Below are 24,801 nucleotides of genomic sequence, written 5' to 3'. Positions count from 1 at the left end.
AAAGCTGATCTTATGATCCAGCAGGGAGCCTTACCAGAGAGGCCACGATCCCAGGATTCTCCTCCTTGACTTCCTTCTGCAGAGCTCTCTGCTCAGGATCCAGCAAAGCCCAGTCCTCCTCTGTGAAAGGAACAGCTACGTCTTCAAAGCACCCTAAGAGAAAAAGGGAGCATAAAGATATTTTTCTACACATTGCTCTGTTCTTTTCTGCCTCTTAATAGCTGCATTGTTTTAATAGTATTCTTTTCTTGCATGCTTATTTCAGTATCTTACTGGAACAATTTTGTTGTGTATTTTAATGATGGGTCTTAATCCTTGTATAAATGTGGCCAGCATGACTAAGCCACTTCTGGCGAACCAGAGCAGCACACGGAAACGCCATTTACCTTCCGCTGGAGTGGTACTGTTACGGGAAAAATCCAAGGGCACCCATGGACAAAAACAAAGACACCAACCAGGATAACTTGGAGCAAAACAGCAGCCTGTAGGCTTGGCCTTTATTGAACTGTTGCAACAGGGTGTTCCCCTCACTTGCAGGTGAGAGGAAAGACACAGAAGAATGGTGTGCAAGACCTTATAAAAACTTTTGAAATTCCCATCCTCTAGGTCAAGCCCACCCCCAGAAACATCATGCATACATTACAGAAAGGAGGGGTTGAGGGAGGAGTTGTGGTGGTAACCTGAGTGTCCTGTCACCTGGCTGGTTCCCTTCTCCCCCCTCCTCATGAGTCATTTTCAGAAGACAAAAGGTAGTCGCAGTTTCCTGCCCCCAGAGGGAAGATCTGAATACTGACAAGACAGAAGTACTGTTTTTGGGGGACAGGGAGCAGGTTGGTGTGGGGGATTCCCTGGTTTTGAATGGGGTAACTGTGCCCCTGAAGGACCAGGTGCGCAGCCTGGGAGTCATTTTGGACTCACAGCTGTCCATGGAGGCGCAGGTTAACTCTGTGTCCAGGGCAGCTGTCTACCAGCTCCACCTGGTACGCAGGCTAAGACCCTACCTCCCCGTGAGCTGTCTCGCCAGAGTGGTGCATGCTCTAGTTATCTCACACTTGGACTACTGCAACGCGCTCTACGTGGGGCTACCTTTGAAGGTGACCCGGAAACTGCAATTAATCCAGAATGCGGCAGCTAGACTGGTGACTGGGAGTGGCCGCCGGGACCACATAACACCGGTTCTGAGAGATCTGCATTGGCTCCCAGTACGTTTCCGAGCACGATTCAAAGTGTTGGTGCTGACCTTTAAAGCCCTAAATGGCCTCGGTCCTGTATACCTGAAGGAGCGTCTCCACCCCCATCGTTCAGCCCGGACACTGAGATCCAGCGCCGAGGGCCTTCTGGTGGTTCCCTCATTGCGAGAAGTGAGGCTACAGGGAACCAGACAGAGGGCCTTCTCGGTAGTGGCGCCCGCCCTGTGGAACGCCCTCCCATCAGATGTCAAAGAGATAAATAATTACCTGACATTCAGAAGACATCTTAAGGCAGCCCTGTTCAGGGAAGTTTTTAATATGTAACGCTGTACTGTTTTTAACACTGATTGGGAGCCGCCCAGAGTGGCTGGGGAAACTCAGCCAGATGGGCGGGGTATAAATAATATATTATTATTATTATTATTATTATTATTATTATTATTATTATTATTATTATTATTATCATCATTGTCGTTTGTTCCAGTCCATGCTGAATCCACTCCCATATGGAAGTTCTTTGTGATCTTGATTGTCTTCTGTCTAGGACCATCAGGGTTGGCATAGCAACTGGGCAGGGCTCCTGTGGATGTGCTGGGATGCTCAAGGGATTATGGCTGGCCTGTATCAAACCTTCCCCATTTTGTAGTCCTTCCTTCACGGAGTAAAATAAAAGTGGAACAGTGCAAATCCGATGCATGGTAGATTTTCTATGAATTTATAACAGAAGCGTAGCGTATGTAGTGTGTGAGTGTGTGTGAAGTTTGTACAAACTGAATGATGGGGGTGGGGGGGTTTCCTGCTACAGTACCAATTTATCTACTTGCACTTAGACGCGCTTTTGAACTGCTAGGTGGGCAGGAGCTGGGACCGAGCAACGGGAGCTCACCCCATGGCGGGGATTCGAACCACCTACCTTCTGATCGGCAAGTCCTAGGCTCTGTGGTTTAACCCACAGCGCCACCCGCGTCCCATTCCACATCATAATAATCCCTAAATCTGAAGGGGGTTTCTTTACCTGCCCAGTTTTCCTTGACCCCAAGCCCCCTCCCTAAAGAGGAAGACAGCATCTGGATCCCAAGGAAGAGCAGAGATGCATATTTCCTGCGAACTGGCCCCTCCCTGGCTTGGCAGAGAGGACAAGGGAGGACCCTCTGCTCCCTGACTTGGGGGTCTCCCCCACCATGCATGACCTGAGAAGGGACCCCTATGCCCCCTCCCTGCCCCCCTGGGACCCCCTTCTCCCCACTGCACCCTCAGAGGGAGGAAATAGGGGACTCACCGCATTCCAGGAGGGGCCTTTGCAAAGGAGAGAGAAGAAAGCAGGAAGGGATGGGGGAGGGAGGGAATTTAGCGATGGAGGACCTTCACCCCCTTCACTTCCCGTCCTCTCTAGGAATCCAGCTCTGCTCCTTTTAACCCTTGCAAAACCGAGCGCACCGAGCCTGCCCTTCCCTCTGCCTGCTGGCAGATCTGCTGCTGCGCTTAGAGCCTGCCCTCCCCGCCCCCATTTGCCCCAAGGAGCCCAGATCTAGGTCTTAGCAAGTGCCTTGGGCAGCTGAATGCGTAGATCCCAAACCCCTGCGGCTCTTTTGAGGACCCTGCTCTGCTCTTGCCTTCCATTTTGGACGTGGCAAACATTTATCCGTGGAAGAGTTCAATCTGGACCATTCTGTGCATTTATTTGTTCATTTCAGAGATCCTGGGATGATGGGCTCTATTTTGCTGTCACCATCTGCAGTGATCATGGAGCCCAAGAAAGTAAAATCTCTCACTGCCTCCATTTCTCCCCCTTCTATTTGCCAGGAGGTGATGGGACCAGTGGCCATGATCTTCGTTTTTTTTGATGTTGAGCTTCAGACCATATTTTGCGCTCTCCTCTTTCACCCTCATTAAAAGGTTCTTTAATTCCTCCTCACTTTCTGCCATCAAGGTTGTGTCATCTGCATATCTGAGGTTGTTGATATTTCTTCCGGCAATCTTAATTCCGGCTTGGGATTCATCCAGCCCAGCTTTTCGCATTATGAATTCTGCATATAAGTTAAATAAGCAGGGAGACAATATACAGCCTTGTCGTACTCCTTTCCCAATTTTGAACCAATCGGTTGTTCCATATCCAGTTCTAACTGTAGCTTCTTGTCCCACATAGAGATTTCTCAGGAGACAGATGAGGTGATCAGGCACTCCCATTTCCCAACCCCCTTACCGTTATTTAATGGCATCCCCGTTATATGTATTCCACTTTTCCCAAAAGTTGCTCCAAGAAGTTTTCCTCAGCGTTTGACCCACGTTGAGCCTGGGGTGTCCTAGGGAACCTTCTGCCACTGGAGAGTCAGGCTGAGGTGCCTTCTCCTGGCAGCTCATTCAGAAGACACCCCTGAAGCTGAGGCTCTTTTGGGACAAGGGGAATACATATAACTGGGATGCCATTAAATAATGGTAAGGGGGTTGGAGGGAAGGGTCTCCAGCCAGCCTGCCCCTTATTTTGAATTGGGGGGGATGAGGGGCTAAGAAAAGCCCTCCCTGAAAACCAAGCGGGGGGGGGGGAATGTTAGCAGGTGGAGGTGCTGATTTCTTCGTATTTGAGAGTTGCTGCTTCTCAAAATGGTGCTTTTAAAGTGGAGAGGGGGTTGGAGGTGGCCTTGAGCTTGACTTGCCCCTGTTTGGGACCCAGCAGGAAAGGAGGGCGTTTCTTATTCCAGAAAGAAATCTGACAGAGCTGACTCCGGACTCCAGTTCAAAGGAAGAGTGACACCTGCCATCCTTTCCATGTTTCCCGCCAGAAATCCAGTTTCTACTAGGTTCCCAGAACTATCTGACCCCATTTCCCACCCCAGAGCAGGGCTGGACCAATCAGAAGCCTCTCCATTGGGCAGCTGGCCAATCCCCTTTCAGATTCCCCTGGGCCTCCTCCTCTCCTTCGCCCGGTTTCCTGAGGGAGTTTCCCACCTGAGTTTCCCTCTTGCCTGCTCCCCCTCCCAGCTTCTCCTTCATTTCTCCTTCCTTCTCTTCCCCCTCATTGTTTGGGGGCAGCTGGATTCCCCCAATGGCCAGGGAGGCCCAGGAGGAGCCCATGGAGGCAGCAGGGCCAAGAGATGGTGTTTCTCCAAAAAAGGCGGGAACGCCATTTTGTTTTTTCTGGAGGCCCCAGCGGCTCCCAGAGACGCCATGGCTCCCTTGTGGGCCTCGGGGGTCCCACGCTCTCAGGATCTCTCCTCCCGGATGAAGGAGGGCGGCACCTTTGGTCCTCAGCCGCCTTCCTGCCATGATGGCTTGGCCTCCACAGGGCAGCCTCTCTCCTCGCCATGTTGGCCCCACGGAGGAGGCCTCTCCATTGGGAGACGAGGAGGGAAAGCCCCTCTCTGTCTCAGAGGCCCAAGGAGGAGAATAGTAATACAGTGGTACCTCGGGTTACATATGCTTCAGGTTACAGACTCCGCTAACCCGAAAATATTACCTCAGGTTAAGAACTTTGCTTCAGGATGAGAACAGAAATCGTGCGGCAGCAGCGGGAGGCCCCATTAGCTAAAGTGGTACCTCAGGTTAAGAACAGTTTCAGGTACTTTCAGGCAGAAGTCAACTTCTTGCCTCAACTTGGAGGCTGTCAGGGCATTAAACGCAGAAGTCCATGCACAGCCTCTCTTCTCAGGCCGATGTTCTGCTTTCTAGACATGGTGGCCAAATGCTGGACTCCGTTTCTGCCCCTTCTTCCCTCTCCTTCCTGGACTGAGTTGTGTCCCTGGCAGAGTCAGACTTGGGGGGTTCCTGAGCGAGGGGCCCTTTCCCTCCGCTCCCCCTCTCAGTCCGCCCCCCACACCCAGGGGGTCCCCTCAGCCCTCCTTCTTGGGGGTCTCCCTCCGCCCCCCACACCCAGGGGGTCCCCTCAGCCCTCCTTCTTGGGGGTCTCCCTTCCCTCCCCCCAGCTTCTCCCCTTGAACTCCCGCCTGACTCCTCTTCCTCTCCTCCCCACCTTCCCCTCCAAGCTCCCCCCTCAGAAAAGGAGCCTTGCCTTTTCCCGCCAAAAGGGCTGGCTCCGCTTCCCGTTGGCTTGGCAGCCAATCAGAGTGAGGCTCCCGCCCCCTGGGGGAATTTCTGAGGGACTAAGTCCGCTGACTGGCCTGGCTCTGCTGTCCATCACAGGCCCAACCAAGGGGGGCACCCGGCAGCTGCCGTATATCTATATACCACCTACGTCTATCAATTCCCTATCTATATTAAACTATTATGTATATAATATGTACATAGCTATGTATGTATCTATACATAACAGTCAGGCACCAAACTGCCCTCATTCAAGATGGCCGCGGGCCCTTCCTCCCGCTCCAAACATGGGAGAACCGGCTGCCCTGACCCAACATGGCCTCTCCCCTTTCTCAGAGCGCCTCCTAGGCCTCCGCGGTGGCTTCATTTCCGGGACGGCCCCCCTCGCGCGGCGATTGGTGGAGAGCTGGGCGCTCTGTGCGCGGCGATTGGTCGAGGTGGGAGGAAGCACCCGGAAGTGGGCGTCTGGAGCCGGCAGCCTGGCTTTCCACGTGGGTTTGGGAGAGAGAGGAGAGCGGCAGCCATGGAGGAAGGAAGGGCCGCCGGGCGGGAGGAGGCCGGAGACCCCAAGAAGGTGAGGGGGGAGCGGGATTGGGGTGGGACAGATGCCCCTTGGGGGCCCCTGACCATTCTGCGACTCTGGATTCCTGCCTTACTCCGGGTCAACGCTCTCTCTCCCCTTAATGCCTCATGAAGTTTCCTAATACCAGTTAGACCACATGCCTTATACCATTTGCTAAGATTCTCTGATTATCCCTGCTGCGTTTTATTTAATGGAAATTGAGACTGGTTTCCTAGTTGAAGCTTTTTCCACATTCTAAACAGAAAGAAATATTTCATGGAAAATTAGATTCACCACCTGAATGAAGCTCTTTCCACATTCCAAGCACTGATCTGGTTTCTGACCTGCATGAAGCTTTTTCCAAACACTCCCCTGGATGAGGTATCTCATGGGAATTGTGGGTGGAGCTGCGAAGGAAGATTTCCTCACATTTCAAGCACTAATTTCTTCCCCCCGTTAGTTCTTTCATGTGAAGTGAGGCTCTCCTTCTGAATGAAGAGCTTTCCTTGATGGGAAGGGGACTGGGAGCTCCGACTAAAGTTCTCTCCACACTCTTAATATTTATATGGTTTCTCCATTGTGAGGATTTTTCTTGTTGTCTCCTTCCTTCTTCCTTTCCAATTCACCACCTACCACCTACAACCCATGGCAGTATTATTAATTACTTAATTATTATAATAGCCTGAGGAAGAAATTGAGCCTGAAATGACTGAACAATGCAAATGACTGCTTGTGAAAGAGGAAGAAGGGAAGGGAGTTACTGCCTTTTTTGGCTGGTATTATCTAACTTATTTATGGGATCCAGAGATTCAATAAGCCTGGCTCTTTCCAGGGATGGATTTAATTTGGCTCAGTTGTGGAATCCGCTCCATCTCCAAGCTCAGTCATTTCTTTGCTCAACCAAAAACAGAGAGATGCAGAAAGGGAAAAAGAAAATTAGACAGGATGTACCTCCACGTCCCTGAGATCTCTGAAGCCTACATTGAAGAAGGGCTGCAGAGGGGGGTCGACTGGATGGCCTTTGGGGTTCCCTTCCAGTTCTGGGATCGTTCGGTGCTTTAGCAGGTCATTCCTGCTAAAGTTGAGGGACAGAAAGTGGTGGAGAGACAGAAAGTTGACATCTTTAAAGAAATCCCATTTAAACTGAGAGTCAAGAGAAGGGCAGAAATGACAGATAGATTAAGGGGAGAAGACAAGAGCGACTTTGAAAAAGAATGGGGACCATTTATATTATATTTGCAGAAACAGAGAAAGTCAAAGTGGGTGAAAAGAGTGACAAGCCAGAAGCAGAAGTTGGGGGAAGCACTGGAGGGGAGGGAGGAATATATAGTGAATGTTAAGAAATTGAGATGTATGTAATGAATGAAAAAGAAAAATGAATATTTTTTTAAAAAAGAGGTGGGGCTGGATGGCCTTTGGGGAGCCCCTTCTGGCCCGTCTCCAGGACTGGGACCTGGGTGCTTTTCTCTGCTCCAGGCCCTCTTCAAATCGACCCCATCTATTGATTTTGGCTGCCCCCCCCCAGAAGGCATCCATCCTCTCCTCCGCCTCACGAAATGGATTCTGGGACTCGTAGTTTATCCTCTCTAGCCAGTTTGTCCTATGTCCTTTTAAATGTGTGTGTGTTTTGGAAGCGGGGGGGGGGCGTTGATTGTTTTGCTTTCTTCATGTCCTTCATATATGCATTTTGCGCCTTTTGTCTCGTATTTCTATGCTCTGATCAGCCCCGCGGTCTTCGGATGAAGGGCAGTATGCAGATTGAATGCATGAACAACAATTCTGCAGTTCCCAGCACCCTAAAACTAGAGTTCCCAGGGGTCTGGTGGGGGGTGAGCATGTGCTTTATTTTTTAATCTTTTTTATTGATTTTCCAATAAAAAACCTCCAATTAATATATCCAATCGTAATACTCCAATTAAAATAAAAAAACTAAAATAAAAAAATCCAAATTATAGTTCAAATTATAATTATTAATTTTTTGGAGCTCCCCACGGTCTGGATCTCTGAAGCATATCTCCACATCTCAGTTCTGACTCTCCTCGTCGTTTCCATGTTTTCCACCTCTCGATTTTGACGCTTTATAATTCTCCGTCGCTGAGTCCACGATTCTCAATCATGTCAAACACCATGTCCTTTCATCCGTCGAATACAGCTTTGGTAATATAGATTTTTCCAACTGGCGTGTGCTTTCAATGCATTTAGGATTCCTTTGCAACGTTGTCGGTTCCGTCAGGCTAGCTCTGCGGTTTTACTTGGCCTCTTGCTAGTTTCCTTGATGGTCTGACCCCAGATAATCCCTCTTTCTCTCCGCCGCCCCAAAGAAGAAGAAGGTCGTCAGGAGATATTGGGAGGGCGAAGCCCCCCAAGCCGACCCAGAACAGAGTGGCGCTCGGGGGGCCAAGAAGGCGCGGCAGGATGAGGCCTCCCCAAGGAAGGCGATGGGTCCTGGCAGGAAGAAGACCATGTCAGGGGTACGGTCCTCCTTTTTCTTTGCATTTCCAACATTTATTATTTGTCTTATTCCTTTTTCGCTAATTTCACAGGTGTAATATATGAAACATTGCAAAGTAGAGAAAGAATAGAGATATTAGTTGTGAGATTTAAATGCAATAGTGAAAGTAAGAAATGTAAATTAAGTGAACAGATTGGAAAATTTTCGGTTCATTTTTAAATTTTTATTGGAAATTTTATTTACAACATAACATAATGCCCCCCAGTACAGAAATACAATAAGCATAACATACAACAGTACAAACAACCAAACAAAACACTTCCTTTATCCTGTATCTGGCCTCCTTATTTACTTCTTATAAGCTGTTTCCTTTATGAATGATTATTTAGATTTTTCTCATTATAACTTAAATATCCACAAAGTCTCCTGCAGACATTAATCGAAACATGTCCGGGTATGTATTTTAGGGCACTGTTTTGTGATGTATTCTCTGCATTCCAACCATGTTTTTTGAAAATCTTGTCTAGTGTGATCTCTCATTGGAAAATTTTCAGATGTGATTGATGGAAATAAAAACAACAACAACTATATAAGATATAAAAGTATGTTTACTTATTGTTGAAAATGATATGTAATTAGTTTTTTAACATATCATTTTCATATATCATATTCTTTTCAACAATATGATACATGAGAATATCAGGGGTATGAAGGGACGTAGGTCTGCATTGCAGGAGGGGGCGGCTAGATGGCCTTCAGTGGGTCCCTTCGAATTTAGGAAGTCTGGGGAAGGGGCTGAATCTTTTTGGGGGGAGATACAACCTGCCCCCAATTCCACGTCTGCCTGGTTCGCTCTTTCGCATTTGTTGCAATCCCTGCCTTGCAGGGGGTTGGACTAGATGGCCCCTGGGGAGCCCCTTCTGACGCTGTGATTCTGTGATTTCTTCCAGAAGGTGGACCCGTTTCCTGGCCCGGCCTCCGTCAGCCGTGAGCAAGTGCGCAAGTTCCAGCGAGGAGCCGGGGGCCAACTGGTGAGGCGCTTTGGCCTTCCTGGGGGGGCGGAGATGTTCTCCCTAGGCGTGGGGGGGAAGCTGCGGGCCACCATCATCTTTGACCCCCCCCTTTCCCATGTCCCACAGGGGACGGTGTCCAACAAGCGCCTTAAGCGCCAGCTGGCCAGGCAGGAGGAGAAGGCCCAGGCAGCAGCCAAGCAGGCGGCCCGGATGGAGATGCTTCTCCTGGAGGATGCTGGGTAATGTAGTTTCTGCACCTGCATTTAAGAGGCTGTTGGGCGGTGGGTGAGCCTTGGTTCCGTAGCTGTCAGCTTTTCCCTTTTCTTGCGAGGAATCCTATTCGGAATAAGGGAATTTCCCTTTTAAAAAAGGGAAACGTTGATGGCTATGTTTGGTTCAGTGCAGGCAAATGGTGCCAAGAAATCTTCATTTACTTAAAAAAAATCCTTAAAAAAAACAAGATTTTACAACTTTTATATAAATTGCAGAATTTAAAACATATTTAAAACATATCCGACTTCCCTTCCCACCCCCCTTCCAAGGCTCGTTTCATTTTCCTTTTTTGCTTCTTATTCTAATTAATCCTTCTCTTTCCTAATTTTCCCTTCTGGGTATACATAAACTGCTCAATTAATTCCAATCCTGCTAACGTCTTTAAGTTGCTTACAGTAATTTTTCAAATATTCCACAATTTCCCCCCCGTTCCTTTTTAAAAAAGTTTTTCCTTCCTGATCTCTTATCCTTCCTGTTAAACTAGTCATTTCTACACATTCCATCAGTTTCTTTGTTGGTACTGCATCTTCCTCCTGTTTCTGATCACAAATTGTCCGGGCTGCAGTTGTTGTGTATAGGAATAAGATTTTCTGATCTTTGGGTACCTCTGGACCAGTTACTCCAAAAAGAAAAGCTTCTGGGTTTGTTTGTTTTTAAATTAGAAGATTTATTCAACATTTTTTTCAGTTAATTATAAATCATTTCCCTGAAGGCTTTGGCTACATTACACTTCCACCACATATGATGAAAGGTACCCATTTCCAACCTGTATCTTATTCTGACTTGTACATCTTTGCTGGTTTGTTAGACGTTAAATGCCACCTATACATCTTTTTCATATAGTAGTAGTAGTAGTAGTTGTTGTTGTTGTTGTTGTTGTTGTTGTTACTATTATTATTATTAATGTATACCATGCCCATCTGGCTGGGTTTCCCCAGCCACTCTGGGCGGCTTCCAACAGGATATTAAAAACACAATACAGTAAAACATTAAAAACTTCCCTAAACAGGGCTGCCTTCAGATGTCTTCTAAAAGTCAGATAGTTGTTTATCTCTTTGACATCTGATGGGAGGGCGTTCCACAGGGTGGGCGCCACCACCGAGAAGGCCCTCTGCCTGGTTCCCTGTAGCTTTGCTTCTCGCAATGAGGGAACCGCCAGAAGGCCCTCGGCGCTGTATCTCAGTGTCCGGGCAGAACGATGGGGGTGGAGACGCTCCTTCAGATATACTGGACCGAGGCCATTTAGGGCTTGAAAGGTCAGCACCAACACTTTGAGTATAGTGTGTTCTCTCTCTCTCTCTCTCTCTCTCTCTTTTTGAGAAGATTGAAAAATGTTTATTGAATATATGGGGGGAAATTGTGTACACTTGAAAATGTTGGCAGCATAAAGATAAATTCAACAGTGTAAATAAGTTTTGATGGATGTAATAATGGAATACTGAGTGGCTTAGTTTTTGTAAAATATGCAGGGCTTTATGGAACGCAAAATGAACCATGGAAAGAGAAGAAGGAAGTCATTGGTATTTTAAGGATGTTTAAATAAGTATTCTAAATTATAAAACAGAAAATTTAATTAATAATAACGCACTGATGTGGAAATCTGTGGGGCTTAACTTAAGGATTTGAAAAACGAGAAACGCAGTGAAACTGAAATGGCTAGATTCACCCACCCCTCTCTCCTTTTTTTTTAAAAAAAATATATTTTATATTAGGAATTTCAACAATTAACAATTTGTCAAAAATACATCATCCTCATTTCCCCCCTCCGAATAAAGTTCTCTTTTAGTTTATAACATGCCGCAAGTTTTAAGTCCTCCTTCCACGGTCTCTCCCATTCACGTGTTTCAATATCCCTTGCCTAATTAACCTTCGTTTCCTGAGGGGTCCGGCATCGTCGCGGCCTCTGACCATAGTAGGCTGTTGCCTCCGGGGGTGCAACTCTGCCTCACTTTCTCCCTCTGCCCCGCCAGGTTCCTGGAAGGAGATGAGGGGGAAGACACCTGCACCATCGCCCAGGCCGACATCGCAGAGGCCGTAGACCTGGCCGCCGGTGCAAAGGTAGGCGGGGAGGGGACAATGTGGGGGTCTTGAGGAAGGGGACCCCCTTCCTCAATGTGGGGATCCCCTCCCAGGGCCTGACCCCGGCCTGCTTTCCTCTCACCAGCATTTTGAGCTGCGGCTGAACCAGTTTGGCCCGTACCGGGTGGACTACACGCGCAACGGCAGGTGAGTGAGCAAGAGCTGTTTGGCGGTGGAACGATCTTGTAGCATTCCCAAAGCAAAGGAAGGATTGGACTCTGATTAATAAAATACACACGAGGCTCGACCAGCAAGACTCTGGGAGGAGTGCCAATAATAATAATCCTCTCCACCCCTCGGCCCAGGTCGTTTTATTCACAAAAGAACCCTTTATACAGTGTTCGTAAGAACCAATCAGATTTCCTCTGAGCATTTCAAAACCCCTACGTAGGACAAAGTTTGATCAGAAGAAATTCTTTTAACTACAAAGATACTATTTCCTACTTGAGCATGCATAGTAGTTCAGAGTAAATAAAATAGGAATAAAAGGAGGAATGCATTCAGCAAAACCCCGGAGGTCATAAACGGGAGAGACAGGATGGCAGTATTTACCGGCTCCTTGTGAACTCTCTTCCTGGCCTTTAAGATCTATCTAAAGATTAAACTACATCAAAGTAACCTACTATCTTTATGTGCTGAGGATGCCTGAGGAAGCAACTGGCCTGTGTTTCAGAATGCTGATACGTGCCTGTCAGGTGTAGAGAAAGCAAATGGCCGAGGTGGAGAGGCCTGGGGGATTCGATCAGAAACGATTGTCCATGAATCAAACCCAGTCAGCGCAATGCGTTCATCGTGGACACAATGCTTCATTTTTCATAATTCCTCATAGCAATCCCACCTGACCCCCCCACTCTGGATATTTGCACCCCTACAGGTCTCCCTCGGGAGGCGGTGGGCTCTCCTTCCTTGGGTGGCCTTCTGCCTTGTATGATTGAACTGAGATTCCTGCCTTGGGGAATCCTCCTCTTCCTCCTTCGCAGGCATCTCCTCCTGGGGGGCCGAAGGGGCCACGTGGCGGCCCTCGACTGGCACACAAAGGCCTTGATGTGCGAGATCAACGTCATGGAGTCCATCGCAGACGTGGCGTGAGTGGCAAAAACGCGTGGGGGTGCCGTGTTGAATTTTTTGGGGGGCGAGCAGGAATTGCACATCTATTATCAATCAATTGGGACGCGGGTGGCGCTGTGGGTTAAACCACAGAGCCTAGGACTTGCTGATTGGAAGGTCGGCAGTTCGAATCCCCGCAACGGGGTGAGCTCCCGTTGCTCAGTCCCTACTCCTGCCAACCTAGCAGTTCGAAAGCACATCAAAGTGCAAGTAGATAAATAGGTACTGCTCCAGCAGGAAGCGTTTCCGTGTGCTGCTCTGGTTCGCCAGAAGCGGCTTAGTCCTGCTGGCCACATGACCTGGAAGCTGTACACCGGCTCCCTCGGCCAATAAAGCGAGCGCTGCAACCCCAAAGTCAGCCATGACTGGACCTAACAGTCAGGGGTCCCTTTACCTTTATCAATTAATTAGATTTATATACTGCCCTTTATCCGTAGATCTCAGAGCAGTTCCTTTTCTGTCCTCCCACCCCATTCCTCTCGTCTCGCCTCCCAAGCCACTTCCTCCACGGTTCAAACGTTCTGCCGTTGGCAAATACCTGCGACAGCCTTGCCAGGTGTTCCTGGCACTCCTGTCTCCACATTGCAGGGCAAGGGCTCCCATCTTCCCGGTGAGGTTGTCGCTGCCTCCCCCCAGCTCAGAGATGAAATCTCAAGAGTCCTACCTTGGAACTCGAACGCCCCAACTCCCGAACAAATTGGCTCCCGAACGATTGAAACCCGGAAGTCAGTGTTCCTGTTTTCGAATGTTCTTTAGGAACCCAAACGTCCGACGCGGCTTCCGATTGGCTGCACGAGCTTCCTGCAGCCAATCAGAAACCGCCCCTTGGTTTCCGAACGTTTTGCAAGTCGGACGGACTTCTGGAACGGATTCTGTTAAACTTCCAAGGTATGACTGTGAATGCATAGTCTGCTTAGGGAAGCTGCCCCTCTCATGAAATTTCTTTATGACTATGATTAGTACAGTCGTACCTCATGTTATGTTTGCTTCAGGTTGTGCGTTTTCAGGTTGCGTCCCGCGGCGACCCGGAAGTACCAGAAAGGGTTACTTCTGGGCTTCGCCGCATGCGCAGAATAATGTCACGGGCATGCGCAGAAGCGGCGAATCGCGACCTGCACATGAGCATGCACAGGCGTGTGTTGTGTTTTTTTCGGGTTGCGAACTGGCCTCCGGAACGGATCCCGTTCGCAACCAGAGGTACCACTGTATTGTGGTTCATTACAATTGCATTCTGCCCTCCATCCATAGATTGCAGGGCAGTTCACAACTTAATTCAGGGCAGCCTTACCGCTTCTCACTGGCTCGTAGCTCCTGCCCGTAACCAGGCTGCCTTTGTACCTGCCCCTGGTTCTTTCCGCTTCTGAGCTGCGACGCCTCCGTTGCTGGGGGTTGGGCTAGATGACCCCGAGGTGCCCCTCCTGACTCCGCCCTTCTGTTCTCCCCCCTGAGGCCGCCTTTCTCCCCAGGTGGCTGCACACGGAGACCATGTTTGCCGTGGCCCAGCGGAAGTGGCTCTACGTCTACGACAACCAGGGGGTGGAGCTCAACTGCCTCAAGCGCTTCCACGGGGTCCAGCGGATGCAGTTCCTGCCCTACCACTTCCTCCTGGCCACAGCGGTGAGGAAGGCCCACTGGGGCTGCCCGATGGGGGGGGGCAGTTATCTTTCTCTCCTGACCTCCAACAATCCCCTCTCTCTGGACCTCTGAGAGCAAGAACCGTTCAGCAGTAGAAGCTGTTCAGCAGAGGTTAGGGGTGGGGACCATCTGCCAGGGACGCTTTCCCTGCGATTCCTGCCTTGGGGGGCGGGTTGGGCTAGATGACCCTTGGGTCTCCCTTCTGCCTCTACGAAGCTGTTATTCTATGCATCTGCACAGGGTCTTACAACCTGTGGATTCCCCTTTCCCTCCTTTTGAGAGAACAGTCGTACCTTGGAAGTCAAACACAATCGGTTCCGGATGTCCGTTCAACTTGTAAAGCACGGCTTCTGATTGGCTGCAGGAGCGTCCTGCAGCCAATCAGAAGCCACGCCGGATGTTTGGCTTCTGAAAATTGTTCAAAAACTGCAACAATTTCCCCCCTGTTCTTCCTAATGTCTCAACAAGTGAAACCAATTTGAAGGGGGGAAAAGTGTTACGTGGAAAAAAATACAAGAGACATTGCACATACCTTTGTAAATCAAGAAAATCTTTAATAGAAATACATTTTAAAAAACTAAAAAAAAACAAAACTGGAGCAATTACTTCCGGGTTAACAGCAGCAGCAACATGTTATTTATACCCCGCCCATCTGGCTGGATTTCCCCAGCCACTCTGGGCGGCTTCCAACAAAAGATTAAAAATGCATTAAAACATCAGTCATTAAAAACTTCCCTAAACAGGGCTGCCTTCAGATGACCTTTAAATGTCATATAGTTGTTTATTACTTTGACATCTAATGGGAGGGTGTTCCACAGGGCGGTTTCAGTCACTAAGGAGCCGAAAGTTTCGAGTTCAAAGGCATTCGGCTTCCGAGGTTCCACTGTAGTTTAATTGACCAACGGAAAACACAAATAAAATGTGAAAAAGGAAAAGTAGTAGTAGTAGTAGTAGTAGTATTCTGATTGTTATTATATTTGTACCCTGCCCATCTGACAGGGTTGCCCCGGCCACTGAACAGCTTCCCACAAATATCATTGGAAGAGCTGACAAGGACAGCCGTCTATCAACTCATCTAATACATAGGTGGTGCTCTTAATTCCTGCGTACTGAACCTCCTGTGTTTCGTATAAATGAATCTCAGATATACATGTCTGGGCAAAACCCACGCCTGCAAGTAATCCATTCTCAGCTTGCGGGAGTCACCACCCAGGGATTAAATATGTGGCAAGCATCTTTAGCTAGGTGTGGGAACAACTTGAGAGAAAAACAGGCGGCGGACTTCAGCCAGCGGCTGAGGTCCAGCTCCGAGGGCCTTCTGGCGGTCCCCTCCCTGCGAGAAGTGAGGTTGCAGGGCCTTCTCGGTGGTGGCGCCCTCCCATCAGATGTCAAGGAAATAAACAACTATCCGACTTTTAGAAGGCATCCCCATTTAGGGAAGTTTTTAATGTTTGATGTTTTATTGTGCTTCTAATATTCTGTTGGGAGCTGCCAAGAGTGGCTGGGTCTCCCAGATGAGCGGGGCATAAATACTATTATTATTATTATTATTATTATTATTATTATTATTAATTTTACTGACAGGTTTGAGCATAAACAGTTACAGGTATTTACACAATCTCCTGCTAGAGCCCTGACAGGGCTACTCCTTTAAATAGAGACTTGCCCCCTGGCTCGCACAGCAAAACACACAGCAACGTCCAGATCCTGGTTGCAGGTTCAAACTTAGCTCCAAGCGCAGCCCAGCACCAACCAGCAGAGATTTCATGCAGCAGAGATTACTGCCGGCCTGGCTCCTCTTCTGTTAGCCGGGACAATCCCATCCTGGCCGGATGCCAGTGGCAGTTAGCATGGAGATTTGGGCCAGGTGGAATCACCCAGCCATCTTGCACTCGCAACTTATCCAGGTGCAAGCAGTCTAGATGCCCCGGCACCATGATTTTCCCCGGGCCAAGAATAAATCTTCTCCCGCAGTGCGGAGAGGCGTGTACGGGACCCCGGCTGAGAGGGCCTCCACGGTGGCCGGACAGACAGTTTTGCAGAGTTAGCAAAGCTGTCTCCATGGCGCAGTGTCCGGGGCAAGGCGAGGATTGTTCCGCCTAACCCTCCTTTTGTGGGTTAGGTTGCGGCTGTGGGTCGGGCTGGCCAGTCTTGGGGGGGGGGGAGGTCAGGACCCTCTCCTAAATAAGAACTGGCCTCCCACCCGACTTGATCTAGCACCTGGTCTCTCCTGGGTGGGTGGGTGCCTTTGCCAACAGAAAAGAGACCCCCCCCCTTGGATGCGAGGGTCTGTTTATTACAAAGCTCTCTCCTCTGTTTTTGTGTGGCCCCCCTCCCAGAGCGAGACGGGCTTCCTGCAGTACCTGGATATCTCTGTGGGGACGGAGGTGGCCACCATCTGCACCAAGGGGGGCCGGCTGGGGGTCATGGCGCAGAACCCCTCCAACGCCATCGTCCACCTGGGACACAGCAACGGTGAGACTCCCACTGCGGTGGGTTGGGCTGCATGGCCTCTGGGGGTCCCTTCCAAGCTGGCCATTCTGGGCTCCTGCGAGCAGGACTTGTGGGGCAGGAGGGAGGTGGGGGGGCGGTTGTAGCTGGTGTTTAGCCACTGACAGAAAGGGAGGGAGCCGATGGCAGGCAGGAGTAGCCCTCCCTCCCTTCCCGGTTTGATCTTTTCCCCCCCCAAAATATAGGCACAGTGACCCTCTGGAGCCCCAACGTCAAGGAGCCCCTCGTTCGGATGCTCTGCCACCAGGGGGCCGTGAGGGCGTTGGCGGTCAACGGCTCTGGCACGTGAGTGAAATGATTATTTTCATTTGCAAAATGCGAGTCCTGCTCTCTCTGTCTGGGGCGGTTTCTGCACCTTCCGTCTCCCCTTGGCTGCCAGAAACCGTCGGCGTGTGACAGCGGCCACAATCCTGTGTTACATAAGAATCTAGGTGCGAGGCTGCTCAGTCCCTACGGAATAAAGGAAGGAGCCCAGCCCCCAACCGGAGCAAATAGCTGTAGACCAAAGTTGATTGCGCAACAGGTTCAAAGAGGAATTTTGAACCCCAAGGATGGGGTGACAAGGGCTTTTTAAAGTTGTTGCATATAAAAGCAATTTAACATCTTGCCTATTAATATCCTCACCTGTAATACCAAGTAAAAAATGCTTCTCGTTTTTTTAAAAAATGTATATTTCAACATCTTTTTCATCTCATTATATATGATTTCCCAGAAGTTTTTTACTTTCTTACATCACCACCACATATGGTGAAATGTTCCTTCTAGGACAACTCTGATCTTAAACCTCCACTGTGTTGTGGGACCTCTTTGGGAGAAGGAAAGGCTCGGGAGAAAACCCGACACAATTCCAGAGCGGGATCCCGAAGGCGGTTGGTTGGTCTTCTTCTGCCAACTCCTGCTGCCAACGTCTCGCTCTGCTTTCCTCCGGACCACATCAGCCAGGCCACAAGGGGGGTCTTGTCATAACAGTGTCCTTTGAAATCTCTCAGCGGGATCGGGGTTACGGCTTTGGCTCGGTTCTACTTCGTTCGGCATTGCTGTGTTTTGCGAACTGCCCTGCGAGTGCAAATTCAACGATAACAGCAAATAGTAAATGACGGGAGGTGTGTGCAAATGCAATAAATCGCGATAGCAAAAAAAATCGTCGGCAGCCGAAGGAGAAATCGAAAACGGGCCGAAACACACAGCAAAGTTGAGGCAGGCTGGGCTGTGCGAGAACGCTGCTTGCGGGGGCCGGATTCAAGAGGCAGGGAGTTCCCAAGTGTCAGTGGTGGCACGCCGAAAGGATTTATTTCTATTCCCCACCCCTTTTTTAAGTCATAAATAAAGAAGAATAAAAATGTGCACCCCACCTCGGAGACCATTCCGTTGTAGCTATCCAACCTCCCAGAATTTCAGCACCTCTTGCGATGGTTTGACCCCTTTATTCCCCTTAAGTGTGGGAATAAAACAGCCTTCAGCTGCCAGCAGAAGAACAACAAGGCAGGAGCCAGTCTGGGGTCCCAGGCTTGGGAGGAGCCACCACCAAGAAGGCCCTGTCCTGCCCAATTCTTCCTGGGAGGGTGGTGGGACCAAGAAAAGCCCCCCCCCCGAAGATCTCAAAACCTGGGCAGCCTTATAAGAGGGAATACGGTTTTTCAGACAGCCTGGCCCTAAGTCATTGTAGCATCCGGAACAAATGGGTACCCAGTGGGGCTGTTCAAGGGAGTTGCTTGCTCCCTACAAGATTTTTAAAGAGGGGGGCACACCCCAGGACAAAGAAGCCCCTTCTCTGGCCACTCAGACAGTGCTTTCCCCCATTCTCATATATATATATGAATATATATATATGTGTCTGTATTCCCCGTCTTACCTTAATGGCACATGTTAATCTGTCATTATTAGCTATACCCCACACCTCTTTATACCATGCTTCCATTTTATATTCTGCTTGCCCCTTCCACTTCCTGGCTATAATAATTCGTGCAGCTGTCAATAATTTTACAAGCAAGTCCTTCCTAGCCTGTGAACCTTCCGCCCCCTCGTAAATTGATAATAATGCTACCTCTGGACTTTCGGTCAGCTTTAACCCAGCAATTTCTGTTATCTCCCTTTGCTAATAATTTTCTTTTATTCTTATAGAGGTTTTCAACGTATGTTTCTCCCACATTTCCCCCCAGCCTTTTTTTTTTTTTTTTGGAATATTTTTTATTAGAAATTTCAACATAACAATTTATCAAAAACACACCATCCTCATCCCCCCCCCCCATTTTCCCCTCCCCAAGAAAGAAAAAGCCACCCCCCCACCCCCCTCCCAGACTTCCCTCAGCTCCTCTCTCTGGTTTTTCAGCACATGTTATTCTCTGCATATTATAAAATTGTAAAGATCCTTAATTTATCTAACTATGTTAAAAATAATAAATTTGTGTATGTTTATTCAAAACCTGCCAAGCAGTCCAACTCATTTTGTTGTTTCTTTAAGTACTTTGTAGAAGGTTCCCATTCTTCTTTAAAGTCACAGTTGTCCTTGTCACGTAGTTTGTGCGTCTATTTTGCCAGTTCTGCTCAGTCTATCAATTTCTCTTGCCACTGTTCTTTTGTCGGGGTTTCTTCATTCTTCCATCCTTGTGCTATTAAGACTCTTGCCGCCGTTGCCACAGACATAAATATGTTCTTCATTTTCCTTGGCAGGTCTTTCCCTACAATCCCTAACAGAAATGCTTCTGGCTTTTTTACAAATGTTAATTGGAACATTTTCTTCAACTCGTTGTATATCATTTCCCAGAATTTTTTAATTTTACTACAATACCACCACATGTGGTAAAAAGTCCCTTCTTTTTACTTAAGAATTTTCCCAGAATTTTTCCCAGAATTTCCCAGAATTTTTTAATTTTACTACAATACCACCACATGTGGTAAAAAGTCCCTTCTTTTTCCTTACATTTCCAACATATATTAGAGCCGGTTTTATACATTCTTCCTCACTGCTGTTATATACCATCCACACATCATTTTCATGTACAGTGGTACCTCTAGATGCGAACAGGATCCATTCCGGAGCCCCGTTTGCATCTAGAAGCAAACGTAACCAGCGACGGCAGGTCTGCGCATGCATGCGTCACTTTTCGACGCTTCCGCGCATGCACGCGACGTCATTTTGAGCGTCTGCGCATGCGCAAGCGGCGAAATCTGGAAGTAACATGCTGCGTTACTTCCGGGTTGCCACGGAGCGCAACTCGAATGCGCTCATTCCGAAGCACGTTCAACCCGAGGTATGACTGTAGTTTTCTTTCAGCAAAGAGCAGTCTGTAAATTTTAAATCAGTTTTCCACAATCTTCCCCAATGACCTATATATTGTGCCCATTTAATCATGACTGATTTCACCTCTTCATCTTTTGTTTCCCATTCTAGCAGACTACTATATGCACCTTTCAGCAACTTCACTTTCCCTTCCACGACTTCCTACATTTCCCCAGCCTTGACTATTTAGTTGTCCTGTTGTCTCTTTTATTGATCTTCTTTCCAGTGCAGAACAGGTGCCACCTAGCGCCTATGAGAACGACAGCTCTGCCAACCCCTGTATTTTAGGGGGGCTGGACTAGATGACCCCAGGGGTCCCTTCCTGACCCACAACTCTCTGCTTCCTCTCCCTGCAGCTACATGGCCACCTCTGGGCTGGACCGGAAGCTGCACATCTACGACCTGCGCACCTACCGCCGCCTCCACTCCCTCCTGCTGCCCACCGGCGCCGGGCAGCTAGATTTCAGCCAGCGGGGGCTCCTGGGGGCCGCATGCCAGGAGGTCATCCAGGTAACTGGGGGCAGGCGGGGGACTCCCCACATTTCCTGGGTGGGCTTCGCGGCTCCGTCTCCCTCAAATCCTAAAGCCTGAGGGGCTTATTGAATCTTTTCACTTTCCCTGTTGAATGTCAGCCCCACATCCGGCACCGGGTTCTAATTCAGGCAAGGCGGAGGCGGCGTGTCGCTTTGGAGCATAACCTGGCAGGCTCTTCCTAGGTCCTTATGGAGCCTCCAGGTCGATAACAGTCTACCTTGATTCCTCGGTCCCTGGGGGTATTTGACTCCTATTCAGACAAGACGGGCCTGATTTATTTTTGTGTTCCTTAGCACAACCAGAATCCGCTTGGCAAGGCAGTAGTGTGCAGAAGCAATTATGTTTTTTAAGGGGGAGTATTGTGGGTTTTTGTGGTGTATTTTGTGTTTGTATTTTGTGATTTTATGTTGTAACCGCCTTGAGACTCACAGGTATAGGGCAGCATACAAGTTTAATAAATCGTCATCGTCATCCAGGTATCCTAAGTGATCGTCAGGGCTGCAGCAAGTTGTAGGATCCTGCCCTGAGCGGGGTGGGCTGGATGACCCTCCGGTGTCCCCTTCTATGCTGTGAATCAGCTGAGTTTTGCACTTTTTGCAAATTGCTTTGAAAAAGGGCTTTTTTTGGATCAGATGGAGGTAAAGCCAGAATCTCAGAAGTCACAGCCTGCTGGATCAGGCCCACAGTGGCCAGCCAGATGCCCCCCAAATCAGGATTCGATCACGACTACCCTGGCCAGCAGCCATCAACCGGCTTCTGCACGGATCTGTCCAATCAAAACCATCCAAGTTGGTGTTTCTCTCTCTCTGACTCTAGTGGGAGGGAGTTCCACAGTTTAACTGCGCAGTTTAACCTGTCCTGAATCTCCTGACATTCAGCTTCCTGAGACGGGCACGAGTTCGAGTGCTGCGCCAGAATGGGGGGGAATTGATCTCTCCACTTTTCCCCTTGCCTGGTGTAATTGTACAAGTTTCTATCACATCGCCTCTCACCCCGACTGGAAAGCTGCCGCCGTTCTTCGCAGGGGCGTCGCGCTATCCCCACAGAGCCCAGGAGTCGGCAGCCCCCCAAAATCTGTTTTTCTCTCCCTTCCCAGGTGTACAAGGACATTGTCTCCTGCCCGCCCACAAAGCCTTACCTGTGCCACTCCCTTCCGCGCCCAGCTCACGCCCTGCGCTTCTGCCCCTTTGAGGACGTGCTGGGCGTGGGCCACGGAGAAGGCTTTGCCAGCCTCCTGGTGCCAGGTAAGGGGGTGGGGGGACGGGGGTGTTGGGATACTGCCGGGGAGACGGGGGCATCAGGCAGGCCCCCAGCCACCGGCTGGCAGCCGGGCAGTCACCGGTCTCCCTAGCAACAGCATCAAGCAGCGACATGAGCCTCAGATACTTTTAGAGACGCTCTGTCAGCAGAGTGAATAAATCTTCGCACATGGCGGGCTGAGCCATGTGCAAGCACATTTACAGCATTTATTCAGCATAGTTCAGGAGCAAAGGAAAAAACATGTCTGCTTCCCTTCGTGTCCAGCAAACTGCGACATAGCAGAAGCAACACACAACGGAAGTTCCCAGCAGACTGAGCTGGAAGTAAACAGGCATGTGACACACAACAGTCATGCCTGTTCCTTTTTAAGGTGGAACGGAACTATATCCTAGCGGGGGGACCCTGGGGGTCATCCAGCCCAACCCCCTTGCAGTGTGTCTGTGATTAGCCCAAGGGGAAGGGTGGAGCAGATGGGCTGGGTCTCCCCCACTGCCTTAGAGGGGGTCTTGAGTCTCCCCCCCCTCGGCTTTTCCTCCTGACTCACCCCTTCTTTTCTCACGCCGCAGGAGCCGGGGAGCCCAACTTTGATGCCCTGGAGAGCAACCCTTTCCGCAGCCGGAAGCAGCGCCAGGAGTGGGAGGTCAAGGCTCTCTTGGAGAAGGTACCCAAGGAGGATCGGGGCCCTGTCCTCGCAGAGGCCGGCCGCCTTCTCTCCCTGCCGCGACTCAGATAGGCTGCCCCTGAACTTGGAGGCTCCGTTTCCCCAACCGTTTTGCAGCCGCTAGCTCCGCCCCCTGTGGCAGGGAGTTCCGCAGGTGAAGCGGAGAAGGGCCCTCACTTCATCTCACTCTCGTTCCCTCCCTCCAACAGATCCCGCACGAGCTGATCTCGCTGGATCCCGGCCAGCTGGGCACCGTGGACAGGGTCTCTCTGGAGCAGCGGCAGAAGGAGCGGGTTGAAAGACTGGTGGGTCTTCCGGGGCGAGGGGGGATTTTGGGTGGGGGGGTCTGTCCTTGGGTAGCCTGATGGGGGGGACAGGCTGGTAATGGGGGGAGAGACTTGCCAAAAATGTGGCGGCTTTGAGACCCCTTTTCAGAAAATTATACACATATATATGTATGTGTGTTTGTGTGTGTGTTTGTTATGGGACTACACACGTAAATCATGAAATACGATGTGACCAGCCGCAAAACGGGATACTAGTGGGGTAAAATACTAAACCTATTTTTATGTTTAAATACCGTAGATTCTGGCTCATTAGGTGACTGGGTGTATAAGACGACCCCCCCCCCCGAAATTTGCAGCTGCCAATTTGGGGGGACGTCTTATACACTTCGGCAGCTTTGCTGGGCAGCGGCAGTCGGCTCCCAGCACGGAGCGGAGCCCGCCGCCCACTGCAGCCATACCCGGCATATAAGATGACCCCCGACTTTTTAAACTGTTTTCCGGGGTTAAAAAGTTGTCTTATACGCCAGAATCTACGGTAGGTGCATTTTACAGAACAGTGGTATCTCGGTTCCTGAACATCTCCGTTTAATAACGGATGCAGTGGTACCTTGGTTTCCAAATGCCTTGGTACTCAAACATTGTGAACCTGGAAGTCAGTGTTCCTATTTGTGAACTTTTTCTAGAAGTCGAACGTGCTCTGATTTGAGTGTTACATTGAAGTGTGTCTGTTTTTGCTATTTATTTTGAATTTTTGTGGCTCGTTTTTGTGACTTTGTGGAACCCAGTTCAGCTACTGATTGATCGATTGTGTGGCTGAAGTACATCGTTTATTGCTTTCATTTTATGGATCAATGGCCTGGTTAGTTAGTAAAATTCATGTTGAATTGCTTTTTTTGGGGGATGTTTTTAAAAGTCTGGGACAGATTAATCTGTTTTGCATACCTTTCTGCTGGAAAGCGGGCCTTGGTTTTGAAACGCTTTGGTTTTGGAAGGGTTTTGGAACGGACTTCCGGGATGGAATTAAGTTTGAGAACCGAGGTACCACTGTATTTCCGACTTTCTTCAGGGCTACGACCCCCAAGCCAAGGTCAAGTTCTGCCCCCGGAAGCGGACGAAGGGCCGCGACTCGGCCGTGGGGAGACTCCGGCGTCGGAAAAAGGTGGCGGCGGAGGAGCAGCGCGTAAGTGCATTTCTCCCAGAATCCCCTCTGGTTCCCTTTCTGTTTCTGTTTCTGACTGAGCAGCTGCTGGGAGTCACAGGACTCTGTTTACATTCCAGAGACCTTCCAGTCTTATGGGAAAGGAGACGGGATGTGACGTTAGTGGTTTCCTGTTTCCTTGTTCCTTTGTTCAGTTGCTCTCTGCTCTCACAGGGAGAGAATGTATATTTCTTTGCTCTCTGCGTAGCTAGAAAATAAAGCATAGCAATGTAGCTCATACTATCTCATCCTTCTGCGTGCTGTTTTGATGCTCTGCTGGGACAACGTGCCTGAGGCCTTATCAAAGGATCAGGTCGTCAATTAATCGTCGGGAGGCGATTCCAAAGATTAGCCTTATCAGCTCAGTCAAACGGAGATTCCAACATCCCCTCTGCCTCCTTCGCCCGTGACCCCGTCTCCCCCCCCCTTCTCCTTTCTGCACAGGCGGCCATTCGGAAGAGCATCTCACAGCGCCAAAAGGGACAGCAGCGACCATGTCCGCAGGCCCCCAAAGCCCCCCAAGGTCAGAGGTCGGCCTTGGACCGCTTCCAGAAGTAGAAACGGGGCAGGGGGCCATCTGGCTAGAAAAGAAGAAGCAGCCCCCCCCCTGGGGTGGAAGGAACTCTCTCGGCCCCCCGCCCAGCGGCAGGACCTGCTGGCGTTCCCTCTGCGAGGAAGAGATGGGGGCTGCGTGGGGTCGAAATCCTCTCTTGCGAAGGAC

The 24,801-nt window shown here is 49.6% G+C and overlaps 3 protein-coding genes and 1 long non-coding RNA gene across 6 annotated transcripts in view; 2 read left to right on the top strand and 2 right to left on the bottom strand.

The window, feature by feature from the left end:
* Window positions 1–24,801, bottom strand: part of LOC128409540 (zinc finger protein 883-like) — a 346,762-nt gene that overhangs the window by 89,199 nt on the left and 232,762 nt on the right. The gene's annotated exons all lie outside the window — the stretch shown is intronic.
* The window catches only part of LOC128409528 (zinc finger protein 883-like), a 451,816-nt gene that overhangs the window by 315,340 nt on the left and 111,675 nt on the right, over window positions 1–24,801 (bottom strand). Inside the window, exon 1 of one of the 2 annotated variants that reach the window (XM_053380058.1) lies at window positions 12–67. The exons of the other annotated variant lie outside the window; for it this stretch is intronic. The gene's annotated coding sequence lies outside the window, so the exon portion shown is untranslated. Of the gene's footprint in view, window positions 1–11; window positions 68–24,801 lie in introns of those variants that run through there. 2 annotated transcript variants of the gene reach the window in all.
* LOC128409573 (uncharacterized) overlaps window positions 1–24,801 on the top strand; it is a 145,734-nt gene that overhangs the window by 96,811 nt on the left and 24,122 nt on the right. The gene's annotated exons all lie outside the window — the stretch shown is intronic.
* Window positions 5,470–24,766, top strand: WDR46 (WD repeat domain 46). Of its 2 annotated transcripts, XM_053380085.1 has the most exons (17): window positions 5,470–5,802; window positions 7,515–7,619; window positions 8,112–8,261; window positions 9,193–9,273; window positions 9,382–9,494; window positions 11,499–11,586; window positions 11,693–11,754; window positions 12,588–12,692; window positions 14,181–14,331; window positions 16,689–16,824; window positions 17,046–17,145; window positions 20,497–20,650; window positions 21,771–21,918; window positions 22,501–22,595; window positions 22,805–22,900; window positions 23,949–24,062; window positions 24,525–24,766. In XM_053380085.1, the coding sequence occupies exons 1-17, from the start codon at window positions 5,485–5,487 to the stop codon at window positions 24,636–24,638; spliced, it is 2,130 nt and encodes a 709-aa protein (XP_053236060.1). In that variant the 5' UTR covers window positions 5,470–5,484; the 3' UTR covers window positions 24,639–24,766. The 2 variants fall into 2 exon arrangements, with proteins under 2 accessions (XP_053236060.1, XP_053236061.1); XM_053380086.1 differs by lacking the exon at window positions 7,515–7,619 and having other exon boundaries at window positions 24,525–24,764.

Source organism: Podarcis raffonei, chromosome 2 (assembly GCF_027172205.1).
Source record: "Podarcis raffonei isolate rPodRaf1 chromosome 2, rPodRaf1.pri, whole genome shotgun sequence".
Taxonomy (NCBI): domain Eukaryota; kingdom Metazoa; phylum Chordata; class Lepidosauria; order Squamata; family Lacertidae; genus Podarcis; species Podarcis raffonei.
The sequence above is the reverse complement of the archived record's forward strand: the minus strand, read 5'-3'. Positions and strand labels throughout refer to the sequence as shown.